Source organism: Pseudophryne corroboree, chromosome 3, assembly GCF_028390025.1.
Source record: "Pseudophryne corroboree isolate aPseCor3 chromosome 3, aPseCor3.hap2, whole genome shotgun sequence".
Lineage (NCBI taxonomy): Eukaryota > Metazoa > Chordata > Amphibia > Anura > Myobatrachidae > Pseudophryne > Pseudophryne corroboree.
In genome coordinates this window covers 312090645-312111774 of record NC_086446.1, presented here as the reverse complement: position 1 = coordinate 312111774, position 21130 = coordinate 312090645, and the positions used below count along the sequence as shown (strand labels likewise).

The 21130-nt window shown below is 43.9% G+C and overlaps 1 protein-coding gene across 1 annotated transcript in view; it reads left to right on the top strand.

Moving 5' to 3' along the window:
• LOC135055407 (signal transducer and activator of transcription 5B) overlaps positions 1–21130 on the top strand; it is a 478909-nt gene that overhangs the window by 393834 nt on the left and 63945 nt on the right. The window contains exons 7-8 of the mRNA XM_063959429.1: positions 10647–10777; positions 13921–14072. Of these exons, the coding sequence (XP_063815499.1) occupies positions 10647–10777; positions 13921–14072 (283 nt within the window). The remainder of the gene's footprint in view (positions 1–10646; positions 10778–13920; positions 14073–21130) is intronic.

Sequence of the window (21130 nt, the reverse complement as noted above, 5' to 3'; positions counted from 1 at the left end):
ACTCAATTTATCCAAGAACTAATTTGTTTACATCACACTATAGTTTCATGCTCCTAAGGAGCCTGTCATGTTGTATCCACGTGCTGGTATTTTGTTAAATTCTGCACTAAGAGACCAGATATTTATTCCGCATAAAAACAATGTAACCGTATTTGCATTAAGGAACCTTGATTGTTTGTAATACTTAATATCGTCCTCCAGATGTTTTTTTATTATTAAATGCTATTATAAAGTTACACCATGGTTGCATCTTTGCTCTGAGAAATACTTAAATATTTCTTCACATGAGGTCTGATTCAGCATGGATCACAAAAGCTAAATCTTTCGTTAATGGGCAAAACCATGTGCACTGCAGGGGAGGCAGATATAACATGTGCAGAGAGAGTTAGATTTGGATGGGTTATTTTGTTTCTGTGCAGGGTAAATACTGTCTGCTTTATTTTTACACTGCAATTTAGATTTCAGTTTGTACACACCCCACCCAAATCTAATGCCCCATACATACGGGGCGACTTGTGCCTGTGTGTGCTAAGCAATCTAGGTTAGCACAGATCGCTCAGCACACATCGCTATACACCGCTATACACACAGCGATATGTAATGAGCGATCTGTGCTAACCAGTGTTCTTTATGCACATGCTAGGCGATCTAACTAGATCTTGCCTGCATGCTTGAATGATCTGAGCCGGCGATAGCGACGTACGGGGCCGCGCATCGCCATCGCTATGGGGCATACACACGGAGTGATTTCTGCTTAATTTCTAAGCGATCTAGTCAGATCGCCTATAAAATAGGCACAAATCGCTCCGTGTGTACCCCCCCAACTCTCTCTGCACATGTAATCTGCCCCACTTGCACTGCACATTATTTTGCCCATTAAAGATTTTGCTATATGGATCCATGCTGAATCAGGCCCATGGATCTCTATATAGGGTCTGAGGGAGGAATTCAATTAAGCCCGAAAATGTAATTGAAAATCGGGGTAAACGTAAGCTTTTTTTTGGCACTTTTTAAGCTTTTTCCTATACAATTATAGCCCATTTTTGAGCTTGTTAATTTTTCTATTTTTGTGCGTTAACACAGAGACTCTATGATAAGTTCACACACCTATGTGTTAAAAATGCTGACTTTGCAAAAACTGTCTACTTTACCATGATCTTTTTTTTCTGGAGCCTTCTGAGGTCCCAGAAATAAAATCCCAGATGAGCTGTTTCGGGGCTAGTTGGATAGCCCCGGGGCTTCAATTAGACCATGGTAAATTACCACGGCTAATTAAATTCCCCCCTTATGTGGGGTAATCAATTGTGCCTATTAATTGTTTGTGTGAAATAAAAGGCTTTTATAGTGATTTTTTTTTTCCCCCAGTGGTCATTATCGGGCAATTCAGTTGTAGGCCTTTTTTCCGTGCGAAAACAGATTGATCTGAGAAGTTTCCTGATCCGTGTGTTCTTGCCACTCCCCCCTTCACCTCTCCCCCGCCGCCGGGTCACCCGTCTGCCGTATCTGCATTTGGGCAGCTCGGCGGTGGGTCGCCCAGTCTGTAGGGCCCTTAAATCTGCAGCTGCAGAGAAAGTACATTGTAATTGGTATTCTTATATTTGTTGCTCATTTAAGGGAAAACGTAACTATTAGTGATAGTCTCCCAGATAAATTATATGTTTTATATTGACTTTTTATAATATTGTTTAATAAATGCAGTAAAGACAGATAAATGGAGAGAGAGCTTACAGTTCCATGGCACTTCCAGTCTTTCATTTATTCCTAGCAATTTGTTACATTTATGTTGATTATTTGTGTTTTGTAATTACTGTCATTTTGACAACAATTACGCATCTGGGCAGCTTGAAGTAAAGGTGCTTATTATGGGACCTTAATTATACAGCCATGGTTGCTTTAATAAGCCTCGACAAATATAATTAAACTCCTCCAGAGATTGCTTCTCTCTTGGCCTGTAAACAGCTTGTAGCTGAACTGGAGCAATTGGAAAACTCTTGGCGAGCCTAGCTGCAGCTATATTCTTACACTTCAGATAGCAACAACATACAGAGCCATGCAACTGTGCAAATGGTAAACAGTCCGAAGCAATGGGCCCAGAGCTTAGGGCAGCCTGCAATCTATGGTACAAAGTCCAAATTCTGATTCTAAGTGTTCTGCATTTACTCCTTTGCACCATTTTATATCCTCTTAAGTGAAACTACATTAGAAACAGAGGAATTCATCTCTGCTTGGTTATTTATACAGCACAAAAGTGAAAGTATTATATACCAATCAGACATTTACTTGCGTTACGTAAATTGTTTTAGACAGATCACTGGTAAATAAGATTTCTATGTGTTAATGTACTCTTTTTTCAAATATATTTATTATGCATTTCAAGTTTCTGATAACACGTGAGTCCCAAGTACGTGCATACATCTCTCATAAGCAAGCATACATGTTGCAAGATGTAATCATTGCTGTAGGACAGTTATTTTTGCGAAGGGTCTGTACTATAAATACCACTTTGAGGGCATTCAATTTTCCGTGCAAAAAACACATGAATCCGGCATATGTTTCCGGAGCCAGGTGTTTTCGTCATCGCGATAAAGGTAATTAATTGTGGATTTTATTTCTCCTGCCCCCAGTCATGTGAAACCTAAACCCTGATAGTGCAAACTATCAAGAATAATTGTATTACTCCCCGTTATAAACATTTTATGAAGCATTAACAGGTTATTATAAATTTAACTCAACTGGTGCAAGTTGCTGTTGTAATCCTAAGAAATTCTGTAAACTCCAGAAGCCTTATGTCCAGGATACAGTTCATGGCTAATTGGGGTTGGGTTTGGGTGACCGGCGCTTGGGATCCCGATACTTAGGTTGCTGGCGAGGGGCGCGGAATCAACGAAGCCCCTTGCGGGTTCGCTGCACTCGCCACGCAGCGGGCTTGGTGGCTCGCTGCTCTTGACACAGGTTCTTTTCTCGCTCTATGGGTGTCGTGGACACCCACGAGTGGGAATATATACGTTATGGTAAGAACTTACCGTTGATAACGGTATTTCTCCTATGTCCACAGGTTCCACAGGATAACAATGGGATATGATGGAGCGATAGCGGATTGGCGCCAAACGATCACAAGCTTTCAGTCCTCCCGGGATGCAACGTGCCCGTCATATAGATTCCAAAGCATTTAGGTAGGAGCATTATGTAGAACCCTATTCAGGAGAGAAGAACACACATACACACCCTTCCATGCAAGAGGGAAGAGTTTAGTGAGTATACACTAAGATCCTCAAATCAGGTGCGTCAGGGTGGGATCCCTGTGGACATAGGAGAAATACCGTTATCAACGGTATGTTCTTACCATAACGTATATTTCTCCGGATGGGTCCACAGGATAACAATGGGATTTCCCAAAGCAATTTTTAGTGGTGATGACGCTCCTGATTAGACAGGAGAACTTTACGCCCGAATTCAGCATCATGAGAGGCAAAAGTAACCAAGGCATAATGTCTAATGAATGTGTTAATGGAAGACCATGTGGCTGCCTTGCATATCTGTTCTGCTGAAGCACCATGTTGTGCTGCCCATGAAGGACCTACCTTACGAGCAGAGTGAGCAGAGACATTAGCCAGAACAGGGAGATCAGCTCGAGAATATGCTTCTGAAATCGTCATTCGAAGCCATCTTGCTAGCGTCTGTTTAGTAGCAGGCCATCCCCTCTTGTGAAATCCGTAGAGAATGAAGAGAGAATCTGTCTTTCTGATGGCACTGGTACGATCCACGTAGATTCTTAATACACGGACTACGTCCAGCGACGCTTCTCCCGCAGAAAGTCCCGATACCTGAAAAGCCGGGACTACAATTTCTTCGTTAAGGTGAAATTTAGATAACACCTTAGGAAGATAACCAGACCTAGTTCTGAGAACTGCTTTATCAGTCAATGCTGATACTTGCACTCTCAAGGAAGCCACCTTCAAACCCTTATCCAGTCCTGACTGAAGGAAATCTAAGACCCTGGATACTATGAAAGATTTTGGGTCCATACTACTTTCACAGCACCAATGAATATAGGCTTGCCATATTTAGTGATAAATGTGAGCTGAGGAGGGTTTCCTTGCTCTGAGCATAGTTTGAATTACCTGTTGTGAGAATCCTCTTGACTTCAGGATAGAGGTTTCGATAGCCACGCCGTCAAAGACAGTCGATCCAGATGCCTGTGATAACAAGGACCCTGCATCAGTAGATCTGGACGTTGAGGGAGTAGAATTGGAGCATCCATCAACATCCTCTGCAGATCTATGTATCAATGCCTTCTGGGCCAAGCCGGAGCTATTAGAATCAAGGCACCCTTTGCTTGTTTTATTTTCCTCACCACCCTGGGTAGCAGGATGATCAGAGGAAACACATATGCCAGATGAAGGTCCCATTTCACTGTCCACAAAGTTCGCTCCGGGATCCTTTTTTCTTGACCCGTATGCTGGTACTTTGTTGTTCAGACGGGACGCCATGAGATCTATCTCTGGCAAACCCCACTTGTCTACCAGAGTCTGAAAGACTTCCGGGTGTAGAGCCCATTCGCTTGCTTGAATGGCGTGTCGACTGAGAAAATCCGCTTCCCAGTTTAGGACTCCCGGAATGAACACTGTGGACAATGCTGGAAGATGAAGTTCTGTCCATTTTAGTATGTGACTTACTTCCTCCATTGCTTTTTTGCTGCAAGTTCCTCCCTGATGGTTGAGGTACGCTACTGCCGTCGCATTGTCCGAACGGATCTGGACTGGTTTTCCTTGCAGAGTGTCCTTTGCCTGAATCAGTGCCATGTATATGGCCTGAAGTTCCAACAGGTTTATTGGCAGGCAACTTTCTTCTGTGGTCCACTGTCCTTGGAGCCATAATTTTCCGGACACTGCTCCCCAGCCCTGAACACTGGCATCCGTTGTCAGGATCTCCCAATCTGATATTCAAAAGGGTCTCCCCTTGTCTAGATGGGATGTCTGCAGCCACCAGGCTAATGACCTTTTTACCTTTTCTGAAAGTACTATGGTCTGTTTATTGTCTGATGTCCATTATTGTCTTTATTAAGACAATTATTATTGATGTCCAATATTGTCTTTATTGTCCATTCTTTCTGGCCAGAATCAGACGCTGCAGAGTTCTTGAGTGGAATTGTACATACTCCACCATGTCGAATGTTGACACCATCAAACCCATCACTCGAATTGCTGCGTGAATTGATATTGTTTGACTGTGTAACAACTCCTGAATCCTTAACTGCACCTTGGATATCTTGTTCCGAGGTAAAAATATTTTCTGCAGACTTGAATCCAATACAGCCCCCAAGTGAATCATCCGTTGTGATCGAATCAGAGATGACTTTGCCCAATTTATGAGCCATCCGTGCTTCTGTAGACAAGTTATTGTCTGTTGGAGATGGCCCAAGAGCAATTCCTGGGATTGTGCCAGGATTAAAAGATCGTTGAGGTATGGAAAAGTTCTTATCCCCTGCTTGCGGAGATAAGCTGCCATAACCACCATAATCTTGGTGAATACTCTGGGGGCTGTGGCTAACCCAAAGGGTAATGCCTGGAACTGAAAATGTTGCTGGAGGATGGCAAACCTGAGGTAACACTGATGAGACAATGCTATAGGAACATGCATGTAAGCATCCTGTATATCCAGATATACCATGTAATCCCCTGGTTCCATGCCAAAACTATGGAGCATAACGTCTCCATGTGGAACCGTGGTACCCAAATGTATTTGTTTAACATTTTGAGATTGAGAATGGGCCGAAACGACCCATTTGGCTTCTGAACCAAAAACAGGTTGGAGTAAAAACCCTGTCCCCGTTGTGCAGGGGGCACGGGAATAATTACTCCTGACTGCAGCAACTTCTGAACTGCTTCTTGCAGGGCTCTGGCCTTCGTCTCTATTCGAGACGGACTGGTGCAGAAGAACCTTCGAGGAGGCTGCTTCTTGATAGAGGAAACATAACCCAGAGATACCGCTTCTTGCACCCAAGCATCTGTTGTCGACTGCTGCCATATGTGTGCAAACTGAAGAAGTCGGCCCCCTACCCTGGGGTCCCCCAGGCGGAGGCCCGCACCATCAGGCTGATGGCTTATGTTCTGGTTTGGAAGCTGGCCCTCTGGTGGCCCATTGCTTCTGTGCCTTACCAAACTTATTGTATTGGGGCTGCTTAGAATCACTTTTTCCTTTTGTTTTTCTTTGCGGACGAAAAACTGAACCCTTAGGCCTGGGGTTATAATTGGCAGAAACCTGACCTTCTTGGATTCTGCTTCTGACTCCAGAATATCTGTCAATTCCTTACCAAACAGAATATTCCCAACAAAAGGCAAAGATTCCAGAACCTTCTTAGATTTTGAATCCGCTTTCCATATACGTAGCCAAATTGCTCTGAGAGCAGCTACCGTTAAGGCTGACGCTTTTGAAGCAATAGTACCCATATCTATTGCCGCTTCTTCTAAGAATACCGCAGCCTGCTTCATGTGAGCTATATGGGATTCCTGCTCCCTAGTAGGTGCTGAAAGCTCGTCTTCCAGTACCTCAGCCCATTCAGCTACCGCCTTTGCCATCCAAGCTGAAGCCATAGCTGGCCTTATGACTGCCCCTGACAGAGAAAATATGGTTTTCAAAAACCCATCCACTCTTCTGTCTGTGACATCATTTAATGATGTTGACGGTAAAGGCAATATAGATTTTCGCACTAATCGAATGACATGCGTATCTACCTTAGGAGGCACTTCTCTTTTTAAACAGTCCCCAGTTGGAAAAGGGTAATAGGAATTCCATTTTTTTGGAAATCTATATATTTTTTTTATTGGGTGTAGCCCAAGCTTCTTCCATGATTTCCGTCAGCTGATCTGACCCTGGAAACTCGACCCTAACTGTTTTGGGACGTTTAAACACAGGTGCCTTAGTTTTTAACACCGGATCTGCTGAATCCTCTAAGGATAGAATAGCCTTCATTGCTCCAATTAATTCCGCTATATCCTCTGAGCTGATACCTTCTACCTGTTCTTCATATGCTGAAGCAGAGTATATAGAGTTATCATCATCTGATGTATCATCCTGTGTAGCCTGTGAATTTGATATTTACACTCTCTTTATCAGCTTGTTTCCTTGGAGAAGCTGTTGGGGATATACCGTAAGAAATGAGCTGCATGTATGGGTTAATAGTGTACCCTACTCCTGGGATTGAAGCTGTAGGGATTACCCGTTCAGCTATACTGGACAAGGTCTGTGCAAACATAGCCCAAGGTGTATCTACCTGCCGTTGAATAGGGATCTGCCTTGCAATCTTCTGAAACGCAAAACAATTTGTACAAAAACCATCATGTGCCAGACTCTGAGAGGATAATCCCACTTTGCAGGACAAACATGTTATGAGTGTTGGTGTTACTGTTAATGTAACCTCGTAACCTTTGCTGCTCTTAGACATGATAAATAATCAGCTTTTCACAGTGTACTACACAATTTGTGACTGTAATCACTTTACTATATTAAAGTGATATCAATCTGACCCCATCCCATGCACCAGCATTGAGGCTCAGAAGAAATCACTGACAAACATGTATAAAGTCAGCAATCACACTAGCAGTCAGTCACATGTTATGTATTAGTCATATGAGCATATTATCAACTACAAACACATTTCAAAGTATGTAGGAGTACATATTACTGAATTCTGTTTTATGCAGATTTTAACGTATTCAGACACATTGCGTAGAAAACCACAGTAATGTACACAGACTCATATGCAATAGGCACTAAACTTAACTATTCATACTGACTAAGGCAGATTGAAATTTAGTGCTGTATAACCCGTACTCAGTAGAGTGGGATACAGGGAGACTCGCCTCACTTCCAAGATCGATCAGTACGTTAGCGAACGCTGAGTGGATCCAGATGCTACTAGTGTACACTGCCGCTCTGGGAACTTTTAGTGAATACAGACGCACTGTGCATGCAGACGCACCGGTCATACAGACGCCTGTACTGCGATCGGGTCTCCTCGAAGTGAGGCAATCAGTTCATGGCGGGAGACCGACGGAAACTGGTCATGAACTGGGGGGAGGGGCGACCAGGAGAGCGTCTGACTCCCCACCGCTGACATCAACCCTAGGAATTGCAGCCTCATACTATTCCTGGTGCCTTATGATCTCTAAGGCCTAGCGCTGGAGCACCCGTGGTGGCGGCGCGCCAGCTACTGTTTGGTAGTCTCCTCCCAATACAGTGTGGCTGTGTCCGTTATTCCCCTTCTAAGTGGAACCGATGCCTTACCTTCTCCCCGTGCTCCGTCCACAGCCTGGTAACATCTGCTGGACCTGCTAGTATATCCGACACAGACACCCGTCGAGACAGCACTTGTACCGTGGGTAAGCATTGTTGTGACCCGGCGGAGAGTTGTTGGAGCGACTCTTTCCAATATACGTGTAAGACGCTGTTAGGAAAGATCACTCAGAAAACGTAGTAAGACTATAAAAATAAAATAAGAAAGCTTAGGGCTGCCAAAAACAGCAGCCCTGTGACCATGGTCCGGCTCCTGCCGCACTAAACAAAAAACTGATTTGCCTGAGCCAGTGGGCGGGGATATATGGACGGGCCCGTTGCATCCTGGGAGGACTGAAAGCTTGTGATCGTTTGGTCCCAATCCGCTATCGCTCCATCATATCCCATTGTTATCCTGTGGATAACCTGTGGACCCTGCCGGAGAAAGTCCCTGTTAGTGTTAAAATAAATAGTTTCTGGTATTTCTGCATTTTTCTCAGTCGAAAGCAGGGCTGTTGGTGCTGTTTATTTTCACAGATTTTTTTTTATGGCATCTGTCCTGATTTATAAGCACATTTGGTTTAACTACTTGCCTGGCATGGTTGCATCAGATGTGACCACACCAGCAAATGCTTTATCTGACCTGGTCGCACAGGATGCGACCAGTCAGATAAACAGTGTTAGCAGCGGCAGGGAAGGGAAACTTCCCTCCGCTGCTGCTGTCAGAGGGTCCCTCTGCCTCCCTGCACTCTCCCCTACTGATTGCCGTGTTGCTGATCACTGCTGATCGGTCAGCACGCCAAACCCCCCCCCCATCCTCCAGTGGCTGTAGACAATATCAGCCGCTGGGGAAGTGTAAATTAAACCCCCCAAGCCCCCCCTGTGTACCTGGAGGCTGTACCGGCTTTCAAAATGTAAACAGAGATGGTCGCGATGTTTCCGATGTTCCAGTGGTCGCGATGTTCCTGATCAATATTTAGATGTTTAAATAAAAAAAAACACCCTATTTAAAAAAAAATTGTAAAAAAAATTATATATTTGTTTTTTAATAACTAAAATCATTTTGGATAGGGTTAAATTCATGTTCTTCACCTAATTCACTTAATAAAAAACCCCACAATTTCGGAGCGGTTTATGGGGGGGGGGAATCGTCAGTTAAGTGGTTAATACACCTTGTCTGTAGGTACAGTTTTCTTTGCAGCAGTAATGCAAATATATATTCAATGAGCCTAGTTTATAGATAAATGTAATAAAATAAGAAAAAAGTCTAGCAAACAGCAGTTGTTCACATGTACTCTATAATGACGGTACTGCTCTGCTGTGCTATAAATACTCAATCAAACTCATGCCTAATCATGTTCTAGTAATGAGCAGACTACCTTTTAAAATCATTGGTTCAGAAACTTTTTTTAAAGCGTAAATCAAAAACATTTATAGGATAGGGAATCTGGGTAGTGATTGTGGGGATTGGGGCTATTATCTGATGGACAGGCGCTGGGGACTGTATAGCAGGAGGAATCCTTGAGGATGGGGACAGGGAGAATAAAGAGGTGAAAGTGAAGCCAGGGCCATTATCTGAGGGGGAAAAGGAACTGGAAAAGTAGTCTCTAAGGGACAGGATCTGAGGAGAATATACACCAGGATCTTTAATTTGCAATCAAAATTATAACTTCATTATTTGCATTAATACAGCATCTCCTTTCAGTGAGTATAGTTGCAATCTAAAATCATTACAAATATGTTTATTTAAATACATTTTTATTAATTGCAGGCAGCATAACTGTGAGTAATAAAAAGTCATTTCTTTAACACTGCGCTCCCCCCAAAAAAATGGATGTCCCTGCTGTAGAGCGTCCATACTATATATGGATACAAAGAGTACATTTCCAACTGTGTTATTCAATATATAATGACTAACATACATCTTAAAATTAAATCCAGAGGTTCTTCAGCTTCACAAAATAAAGATCCAATACATTTTGCTTTTGGCCAAGATATTGTTTGGACTCCCTCCACTTGGGGGAGTCTGTGGGGGTTGGGGGCTTTCGTTTATGTATTAAGGTAAATTCTAACATTTTAAGGGGTAAATATTTTAAGACGGTTTAAGTGCATCCAGTCTGATGGACCTGCTGGCTCCTCTAATGTACTTCATTAGGCAAATATAGCTTGAACACATGTAACATGACTCCTATTGTGATTAATAAGAAGTGGCAGTACCTGAGTCTTAAGGCACTGTAACATATAAATGTGTGGCACCTTATAAAAGGTCTATATATGTGTGTCTATACCTGTATAAATGTGTATGTTTCTTTTACTATATTAAATGTGCTCTCATAATGAGTAACTGGCCTCTGTTTGCTCATTTCTCCCAGCTCAGTTCTCCCAGCTGTCCCAGCTCACCCCACAGGAGCGTATGTCACGTGAGGCCACCTTACAACAGCGGCAAGCTTCCTTAGAGGCCTGGCTACAGAGAGAGGCTCAGACCCTCCAACAGTACAGACTGGTAATCCTCTAAAAAGGATATATAAAGAAATATTGGAGTTTCATGCATGCTGTTTTGCAGAAATTAAAATAATGTGGGTAGTAAGGGTTTGTTATGTGACGATTGCATAGTAGTAGTACACCGTAGTATGTCTTACCAGCCAAGGGACTAGCTTTAACCTTGTAGGTTTTTGGTTCTGTTTATAAAGCAGCTATTATTTATATTTAATGTGACAAATGAAACAAAAATGCTCATTATTACCTGCATCTAACCTCAATCTAACAGGTCCCTCAGCTACTTCAGTGGGTATAGGAGGCTGTCTACACCCCTGCTAGCATCCTGTTGTCAATTAATAATGTTTGCCTGTAAAATATCAACCTTGCTCCTCTCACTTCTGTGTTGTTATATATACAACACACAGCTGGCAGGGGTGTGGACAGCCTTACTCTCACTGCTAGAGATGTTGGAGGACATACTACATCACTTGGATTACCACAACATTTTAGAATTATCAAACTCCACTCAGTACTTTCTCTTCAAATGCTGTGAATGCAAAGGATTATGCAGTTACATTTCAGTCACTAATTAACATAAATGACTTAAACTGGCTAGACAAGCAGCTATTGTGTTAATTATTAACAAATGATCCAATTCATGAATTCTATTCTTGTGCAGCGTATGATATAATTGTGGACTTTATAACATCCACTGCATTTGCAATACAGTAGTATTTGAGTGTGTGTGAGCCCCAAGAGGGAACTAACACACACTTCCAATGCTTATAGTAGATTAAACTGTAGTTTAAAAACAATACTTGTGTTCTTTTTATGAAGTTGTCCACTAATTAATATTACAAACGCAAGAAATACATGTCCGATTTGTTCTTTTTTCTATACACTTGTACTGACTAGTCTTTAAAATTGTAATTGTCATTTTGTCGTCCAGTTTTGTAATACTGAATAATGAAAATCCTTCCGCTGGCTTTACAGGGCTTGTCTATGTAGCTGATTTCTTGTCGCAACTTATGGAGGTGAAATCAGGCTACAGTAATCGCTTATGTGACCCTGGGCCTGTCCACATGGAAAACTTTTGAAAATGTCCACCGCCTTTTTTTTGTTTTTTTAAAGGCTATCCAATATGGATCGCCCGTGTAAAAAAACAAAAAAAAAAAAAAAACAGACCTCCCGAAAACACACAGGTTCAGTGAAACCTGTGTGTTTTCGGTAGAAACCGCATGGTTTTCGCATGAAAAAGGGGCTGTTTCCGGGGATTTGGTTTCGCCTGCCTGAGGCAAGCGAAACAAAATCCCCAATAACCGCGGCAACCTGCAATGTCCCTTGCCTGCCGCAGGCTGGGACTGCAGGGAGGGCACTGTGGCCAAGGAGCTGGCACTTGGCGCATAACCCTGGCGGGGCAGCGCCACGACCCAAATCCCCAACCTTCCCCTGGTCACGTGGGGAGTGGTCATGTGACCGGATGGAGCCATACTGCAGCACTGCACCGGGAGCTATCAAGCGACAGCACCGGGTGCAGCATCAGGTAACCCCTGGTAAGCTGCCGCTCGTGCCGGCTTATCGGGGCTAATAGGATAGCCCCCGGCGGGACAATTAGCCCCAGTAAGTTACCGGTGCTAATTGGATATCCCCCTATGTGTGTGAAAGGAGGCATGCGCGAACAGTGGTCGTCGAAAACCGCTCGCACCTAAGGGGATGATGGGTGCAACGTAATAAAGTTGCTGGCTGCAGCTAGAAGGAGGCAGTGGCATGAAACCTCTAACAATGTGCAGGTTGTGGGGATTTACGATGAGGATGCCTCACTGAGGCCTATAATATGGTGTCAGTGGCATAACTATGGGGCATAATATGGTGCAAGGGCCATTACTGTGTGGGGCATAATAGGGCAAGGGGCATTATATGGTGGAATTAATTTTTTCCTGTGGTGGCCAATGTCTACGGTTGCAAAGTCAAACACTGGGGAGTAAGGTAGTCTTTTCCTGCAGGACCACGCCCATTGTAGCAAGGCCAGCGGGGCGTACTGGTATTGCTGAGAGGTTATAGGGACCCACTAGAACTGCAGGCCCTCAGTGTGCACAAATGTCTCATTTTTAGAATGTCTATGGAGGAAGGGGGATAAATTGTCTAGAAACGTCCCTGATGTGGACGTGGCAGCTCATGTGTAATTTAATCTATTCTTTAGCCATAACTGTATGATCATATTGAATACGATTACATCTTAAGTTAATATCATTGCTCATCGCAGCAGCTTTAGAAGTTCCAATACCTAAATCCATAATTAGGTCCTGAATTTACAAGAATCTATGTTTACAGAGGGGACAGTTACATAGTAACATAGTATCTGAGGTTGAAAAAAGACAATTGTCCATCGAGCTCAACCTATTTGTGGTCTCCTATGCATGATGATTTGACTAAAATTTCTGACTGATGCTGCTGTCAGCCGTTGCATTTTATCCCTATTTATAGTAACTATAATGCATGACTATGCACCATACCCCTGGATATCCTTATCCATTAGGAATTTATCTAACCCATTCTTGAAGGTGTTGACAGATTCCGCCATTACAACTCCCTCGGGCAGGGAATTCCAAACGCGTATTGTCCTTACCGTGAAAAAGCCTTTACGCCGTATTGTGCGGAATCTCCTCTCCTCTAACCTGAGCGAGTGTCCACGAGTCCTCTGTGTTGATCTAACCAAAAACAGGTCCCGCGCAAGCTCTGTGTATTGTCCCCTTATATATTTGTAGATGTTGATCATATCCCCTCTTAGTCTCCGCTTTTCCAATGTAAACATGCCTAGTCTTTCAAGCCTTTCCTTGTATTCCATCGTATCCATGCCCTTAATTAGTTTGGTCGCCCTCCTCTGTACCTTTTCAAGCTCCAATTCATCTTTATTTAGAGAAAACAGTATACTAAGTATGTGTTGTTATTAATCCAGCTGTATCACGGGTAACATTCAGGTTATGGACTTGTCCTATTTGTTGAGGCTGCCAATAAAGAATAGTCTCTTAAAACATCTATTATTTTACTTTTACTCCTGTTGTGACACTCTTACAAAACACTGTCATCATTTTATTAATAATAGAAATATTTTTCTGCTCTCACAATCTACCATATACAGCAGATTTTAATGTTTAATTATGCTCTCAGGATTTGTCGGAGAAGCACCAAAAAACCCTCCAGCTTCTACGCAAGCAGCAAACAATCATATTGGATGATGAACTGATTCAGTGGAAGAGAAGACAACAGCTAGCAGGGAACGGTGGCCCTCCTGAAGGCAGCTTAGACCTTCTACAGACATGGTGCGTCTGACATGATTCTTATGTGATTGTCCCCAAAATAACAAAGTTGTGTCTGGCTGGTATATTTATAAGTATTTTTTAAAGTTCTACTCTGTGTAACAATTTTTCATCAAGGCTTTTACGTTTCCTCCCTCAAATCCACTCGATCCCCCTTTATCACCTGCATGTCCTTTTCACATAAGAGCAATAAAAGTAAGTTGGAAAAAAAAAATTCTAAATCTTTAAGGTTTTACTAAAAATTTAATTTTAAAAGTTAATTCCAATACTACTTTAACCCTGTATTGCAACAGCATGGGAATAGGGATCCCCCGTTCTACTTCCTACAGAAATCTTGCGTCAAGAGCGGATGAAGATCCCTGGTGTCTAGTATGACGCAGGAAGAATCTCAATGCATTGTTTAAAGAAATAAAAAAGTAGTGTGTAACATACGTTAACAGGCTAATTTTCTTTGTGTATATAAATACTAATTGACTCAATTTGCACATTTTTTCCTATAATATACTATATGTCATAGACTCCAATAAGTATTCCTGATTTGTCATGGACTATGGTCAAAGCCAATAACTGTATCACCCGGACTGGTACTACCAGGGCCGTAGAGAGCCACACGGGCTCCGGTAATGATGGGCGGTGTGGCCTTTAAAACGGGGTGTGCCGAACCGTAACAAAAACGAATAATATAATAACTGCGGCCCGCGCGCTCTAGAGGTTAGGGGGAGGGCACCCGCTTCCTACCTTACTAGAACAAGAAGTGGGTACCTCCTCCCTGGCCAGCTCCATCTTCACAGTGATATTTTGGAAGACGATGCTGGCTACTAGAGGGCAAAGACTCTGGCACAGTGCCAGAGTATTTGCTTTCTGTGTGCGGCGCCATCTTCCCGAAGAGATCACCAGGAAGATGGCGCCGCTGCCGGCCACACTATAGGTATAATGGGGAGAGGGGGGTAGCGGTGTCAAAGTACAAAATGTCTCTCCTTAAGTATTTAAATAATGCGGCGAGAGCCGTTGTTCCAGTACATTGATGCTCTGATGAACCGCGGACAGTGTGGGAACGGTTTCAACGTATCAATTTCTATATGCATATGGAAGATCTTTTCTGTGCAGCCCTAGATAAATATTCAGATTATACAGCCACCTGGTTAAATTGGTTAGTGGTTGACTTTAAATCGACCAAGACCTATTTTGCTTTTGTACCCCATAGCCTAACTTAAAATGCAAATTTGCTGCTTTGACACTTTTATAAGATGACTACTGAATCATACCTGAGCTCTTTCCCAACCTGTTTTCTCCTTTTCTTCTCTCGCCTGTCTTCCCCCCGCTCTTGTTATTATGTTATATGTTAGATACCTCTTTATGTTAATGTTGATGTCATTGAAACTGATGACTATTTATTGAGGACGGTAGAACATTGTAATGACCAATATGATTGTATATGTATTAGAGATGAGCGCCGGAAATTTTTCGGGTTTTGTGTTTTGGTTTTGGGTTCGGTTCCGCGGCCGTGTTTTGGGTTCGACCGCGTTTTGGCAAAACCTCACCGAATTTTTTTTGTCGGATTCGGGTGTGTTTTGGATTCGGGTGTTTTTTTAAAAAAACCCTAAAAAACAGCTTAAATCATAGAATTTGGGGGTAATTTTGATCCTAAAGTATTATTAACCTCAAAAAACATAATTTACACTCATTTTCAGCCTATTCTGAACACATCACACCTCACAATATTATTTTTAGTCCTAAAATTTGCACCGAGGTCGCTGTGTGAGTAAGATAAGCGACCCTAGTGGCCGACACAAACACCGGGCCCATCTAGGAGTGGCACTGCAGTGTCACGCAGGATGGCCCTTCCAAAAAACCCTCCCCAAACAGCACATGACGCAAAGAAAAAAAGAGGCGCAATGAGGTAGCTGACTGTGTGAGTAAGATTAGCGACCCTAGTGGCCGACACAAACACCGGGCACATCTAGGAGTGGCACTGCAGTGTCACGCAGGATGTCCCTTCCAAAAAACCCTCCCCAAACAGCACATGACGCAAAGAAAAAAAGAGGCGCAATGAGGTAGCTGTGTGAGTAAGATTAGCGACCCTAGTGGCCGACACAAACACCGGGCCCATCTAGGAGTGGCACTGCAGTGTCACGCAGGATGTCCCTTCCAAAAAACCCTCCCCAATCAGCACATGATGCAAAGAAAAAGAAAAGAAAAAAGAGGTGCAAGATGGAATTATCCTTGGGCCCTCCCACCCACCCTTATGTTGTATAAACAAAACAGGACATGCACACTTTAACCAACCCATCATTTCAGTGACAGGGTCTGCCACACGACTGTGACTGATATGACGGGTTGGTTTGGACCCCCCCCAAAAAAGAAGCAATTAATCTCTCCTTGCACAAACTGGCTCTACAGAGGCAAGATGTCCACCTCATCTTCACCCTCCGATATATCACCGTGTACATCCCCCTCCTCACAGATTATCAATTCGTCCCCACTGGAATCCACCATCTCAGCTCCCTGTGTACTTTGTGGAGGCAATTGCTGCTGGTCAATGTCTCCGCGGAGGAATTGATTATAATTCATTTTAATGAACATCATCTTCTCCACATTTTCTGGATGTAACCTCGTACGCCGATTGCTGACAAGGTGAGCGGCGGCACTAAACACTCTTTCGGAGTACACACTTGTGGGAGGGCAACTTAGGTAGAATAAAGCCAGTTTGTGCAAGGGCCTCCAAATTGCCTCTTTTTCCTGCCAGTATAAGTACGGACTGTGTGACGTGCCTACTTGGATGCGGTCACTCATATAATCCTCCACCATTCTATCAATGTTGAGAGAATCATATGCAGTGACAGTAGACGACATGTCCGTAATCGTTGTCAGGTCCTTCAGTCCGGACCAGATGTCAGCATCAGCAGTCGCTCCAGACTGCCCTGCATCACCGCCAGCGGGTGGGCTCGGAATTCTGAGCCTTTTCCTCGCACCCCCAGTTGCGGGAGAATGTGAAGGAGGAGATGTTGACAGGTCGCGTTCCGCTTGACTTGACAATTTTGTCACCAGCAGGTCTTTCAACCCCAGCAGACCTGTGTCTGCCGGAAAGAGAGATCCAAGGTAGGCTTTAAATCTAGGATCGAGCACGGTGGCCAAAATGTAGTGCTCTGATTTCAACAGATTGACCACCCGTGAATCCTTGTTAAGCGAATTAAGGGCTGCATCCACAAGTCCCACATGCCTAGCGGAATCGCTCCGTGTTAGCTCCTTCTTCAATGCCTCCAGCTTCTTCTGCAAAAGCCTGATGAGGGGAATGACCTGACTCAGGCTGGCAGTGTCTGAACTGACTTCACGTGTGGCAAGTTCAAAGGGCATCAGAACCTTGCACAACGTTGAAATCATTCTCCACTGCACTTGAGACAGGTGCATTCCATCTCCTATATCGTGCTTAATTGTATAGGCTTGAATGGCCTTTTGCTGCTCCTCCAACCTCTGAAGCATATAGAGGGTTGAATTCCACCTCGTTACCACTTCTTGCTTCAGATGATGGCAGGGCAGGTTCAGTAGTTTTTGGTGGTGCTCCAGTCTTCTGTACGTGGTGCCTGTACGCCGAAAGTGTCCCGCAATTTTTCTGGCCACCGACAGCATCTCTTGCACGCCCCTGTCGTTTTTTAAAAAATTCTGCACCACCAAATTCAAGGTATGTGCAAAACATGGGACGTGCTGGAATTTGCCCATATTTAATGCACACACAATATTGCTGGCGTTGTCCGATGCCACAAATCCACAGGAGAGTCCAATTGGGGTAAGCCATTCCGCGATGATCTTCCTCAGTTGCCGTAAGAGGTTTTCAGCTGTGTGCGTATTCTGGAAAGCGGTGATACAAAGCGTAGCCTGCCTAGGAAAGAGTTGGCGTTTGCGAGATGCTGCTACTGGTGCCGCCGCTGCTGTTCTTGCGGCGGGAGTCCATACATCTACCCAGTGGGCTGTCACAGTCATATAGTCCTGACCCTGCCCTGCTCCACTTGTCCACATGTCCGTGGTTAAGTGGACATTGGGTACAACTGCATTTTTTAGGAGACTGGCGAGTCTTTTTCTGACGTCCGTGTACATTCTCGGTATCGCCTGCCTAGAGAAGTGGAACCTAGATGGTATTTGGTAACGGGGGCACACTGCCTCAATAAATTGTCTAGTTCCCTGTGAACTAACGGCGGATACCGGACGCACGTCTAACACCAACATAGTTGTCAAGGACTCAGTTATCCGCTTTGCAGTAGGATGACTGCTGTGATATTTCATCTTCCTCGCAAAGGACTGTTGAACAGTCAATTGCTTACTGGAAGTAGTACAAGTGGGCTTACGACTTCCCCTCTGGGATGACCATCGACTCCCAGCGGCAACAACAGCAGCGCCAGCAGCAGTAGGCGTTACACGCAAGGATGCATCGGAGGAATCCCAGGCAGGAGAGGACTCGTCAGACTTGCCAGTGACATGGCCTGCAGGACTATTGGCATTCCTGGGGAAGGAGGAAATTGACACTGAGGGAGTTGGTGGGGTGGTTTGCGTGAGCTTGGTTACAAGAGGAAGGGATTTACTGGTCAGTGGACTGCTTCCGCTGTCACCCAAAGTTTTTGAACTTGTCACTGACTTATTATGAATGCGCTGCAGGTGACGTATAAGGGAGGATGTTCCGAGGTGGTTAACGTCCTTACCCCTACTTATTACAGCTTGACAAAGGGAACACACGGCTTGACACCTGTTGTCCGCATTTCTGGTGAAATACCTCCACACCGAAGAGCTGATTTTTTTGGTATTTTCACCTGGCATGTCAACGGCCATATTCCTCCCACGGACAACAGGTGTCTCCCCGGGTGCCTGACTTAAACAAACCACCTCACCATCAGAATCCTCCTGGTCAATTTCCTCCCCAGCGCCAGCAACACCCATATCCTCCTCATCCTGGTGTACTTCAACACTGACATCTTCAATCTGACTATCAGGAACTGGACTGCGGGTGCTCCTTCCAGCACTTGCAGGGGGCATGCAAATAGTGGAAGGCGCATGCTCTTCACGTCCAGTGTTGGGAAGGTCAGGCATCGCAAACGACACAATTGGACTCTCCTTGTGGATTTGGGATTTCAAAGAACGCACAGTTCTTTGCGGTGCTTTTGCCAGCTTGAGTCTTTTCAGTTTTCTAGCGAGAGGCTGAGTGCTTCCATCCTCATGTGAAGCTGAACCACTAGCCATGAACATAGGCCAGGGCCTCAGCCGTTCCTTGCCACTCCGTGTGGTAAATGGCATATTGGCAAGTTTACGCTTCTCCTCCGACAATTTTATTTTAGGTTTTGGAGTCCTTTTTTTTCTGATATTTGGTGTTTTGGATTTGACATGCTCTGTACTATGACATTGGGCATCGGCCTTGGCAGACGACGTTGCTGGCATTTCATCGTCTCGGCCATGACTAGTGGCAGCAGCTTCAGCACGAGGTGGAAGTGGATCTTGATCTTTCCCTAATTTTGGAACCTCAACTTTTTTGTTCTCCATATTTTATAGGCAGAACTAAAAGGCACCTCAGGTAAACAATGGAGATGGATGGATTGGATACTAGTATACAATTATGGACGGACTGCCACGGTTAGGTGGTATAAAAAAACCACGGTTAGGTGGTATATATTATAATAATAATACAATTATGGATAGACGGACTGCCTGCCGACTGCCGACACAGAGGTAGCCACAGCCGTGAACTACCGCACTGTACACTGGTTGATAAAGAGATAGTAGTATACTCGTAACAACTAGTATGACACTATGACGACGGTATAAAGAATGAAAAAAAAACCACGGTTAGGTGGTATATATTATAATAATAATACAATTATGGATGGACGGACTGCCTGCCGACTGCCGACACAGAGGTAGCCACAGCCGTGAACTACCGCACTGTACACTGGTTGATAAAGAGATAGTAGTATACTCGTAACAACTAGTATGACACTATGACGACGGTATAAAGAATGAAAAAAAAACCACGGTTAGGTGGTATATATTATAATAATAATACAATTATGGATGGACGGACTGCCTGCCGACTGCCGACACAGAGGTAGCCACAGCCGTGAACTACCGCACTGTACACTGGTTGATAAAGAGATAGTAGTATACTCGTAACAACTAGTATGACACTATGACGACGGTATAAAGAATGAAAAAAAAACCACGGTTAGGTGGTATATATTATAATAATAATACAATTATGGATGGACGGACTGCCTGCCGACTGCCGACACAGAGGTAGCCACAGCCGTGAACTACCGCACTGTACACTGGTTGATAAAGAGATAGTAGTATACTCGTAACAACTAGTATGACACTATGACGACGGTATAAAGAATGCAAAAAAAACCACAGTTAGGTGGTATATATTATAATAATAATACAATTATGGATGGACGGACTGCCTGCCGACTGCCGACACAGAGGTAGCCACAGCCGTGAACTACCGCACTGTACACTGGTTGATAAAGAGATAGTAGTATACTCGTAACAACTAGTATGACACTATGACGGTATAAAGAATGAAAAAAAACCCACGGTTAGGTGGTATATATTATAATAATAATACAATTATGGATGGACGGACTGCCTGCCGACTGCCGACACAGAGGTAGCCACAGCCGTGAACTACCGCACTGTACACTGGTTGATAAAGAGATAGTAGTATACTCGTAACAATTAGGATGACACTATGACGGTATAAAGAATGAAAAAAAAACCACGGTTAGGTGGTAGGTATATAATAATAAATAATACAATTCTGGTCGGACGGACTGCCTGCCGTGTGCCGACACAGAGGTAGCCACAGCCGTGAACTACCGCACTGTACACTGGTTGATAAAGAGATAGTAGTATACTCGTAACAATTAGGATGACACTATGACGGTATAAAGAATGAAAAAAAAACCACGGTTAGGTGGTAGGTATATAATAATAAATAATACAATTCTGGTCGGACGGACTGCCTGCCGTGTGCCGACACAGAGGTAGCCACAGCCGTGAACTACCGCACTGTACACTGGTTG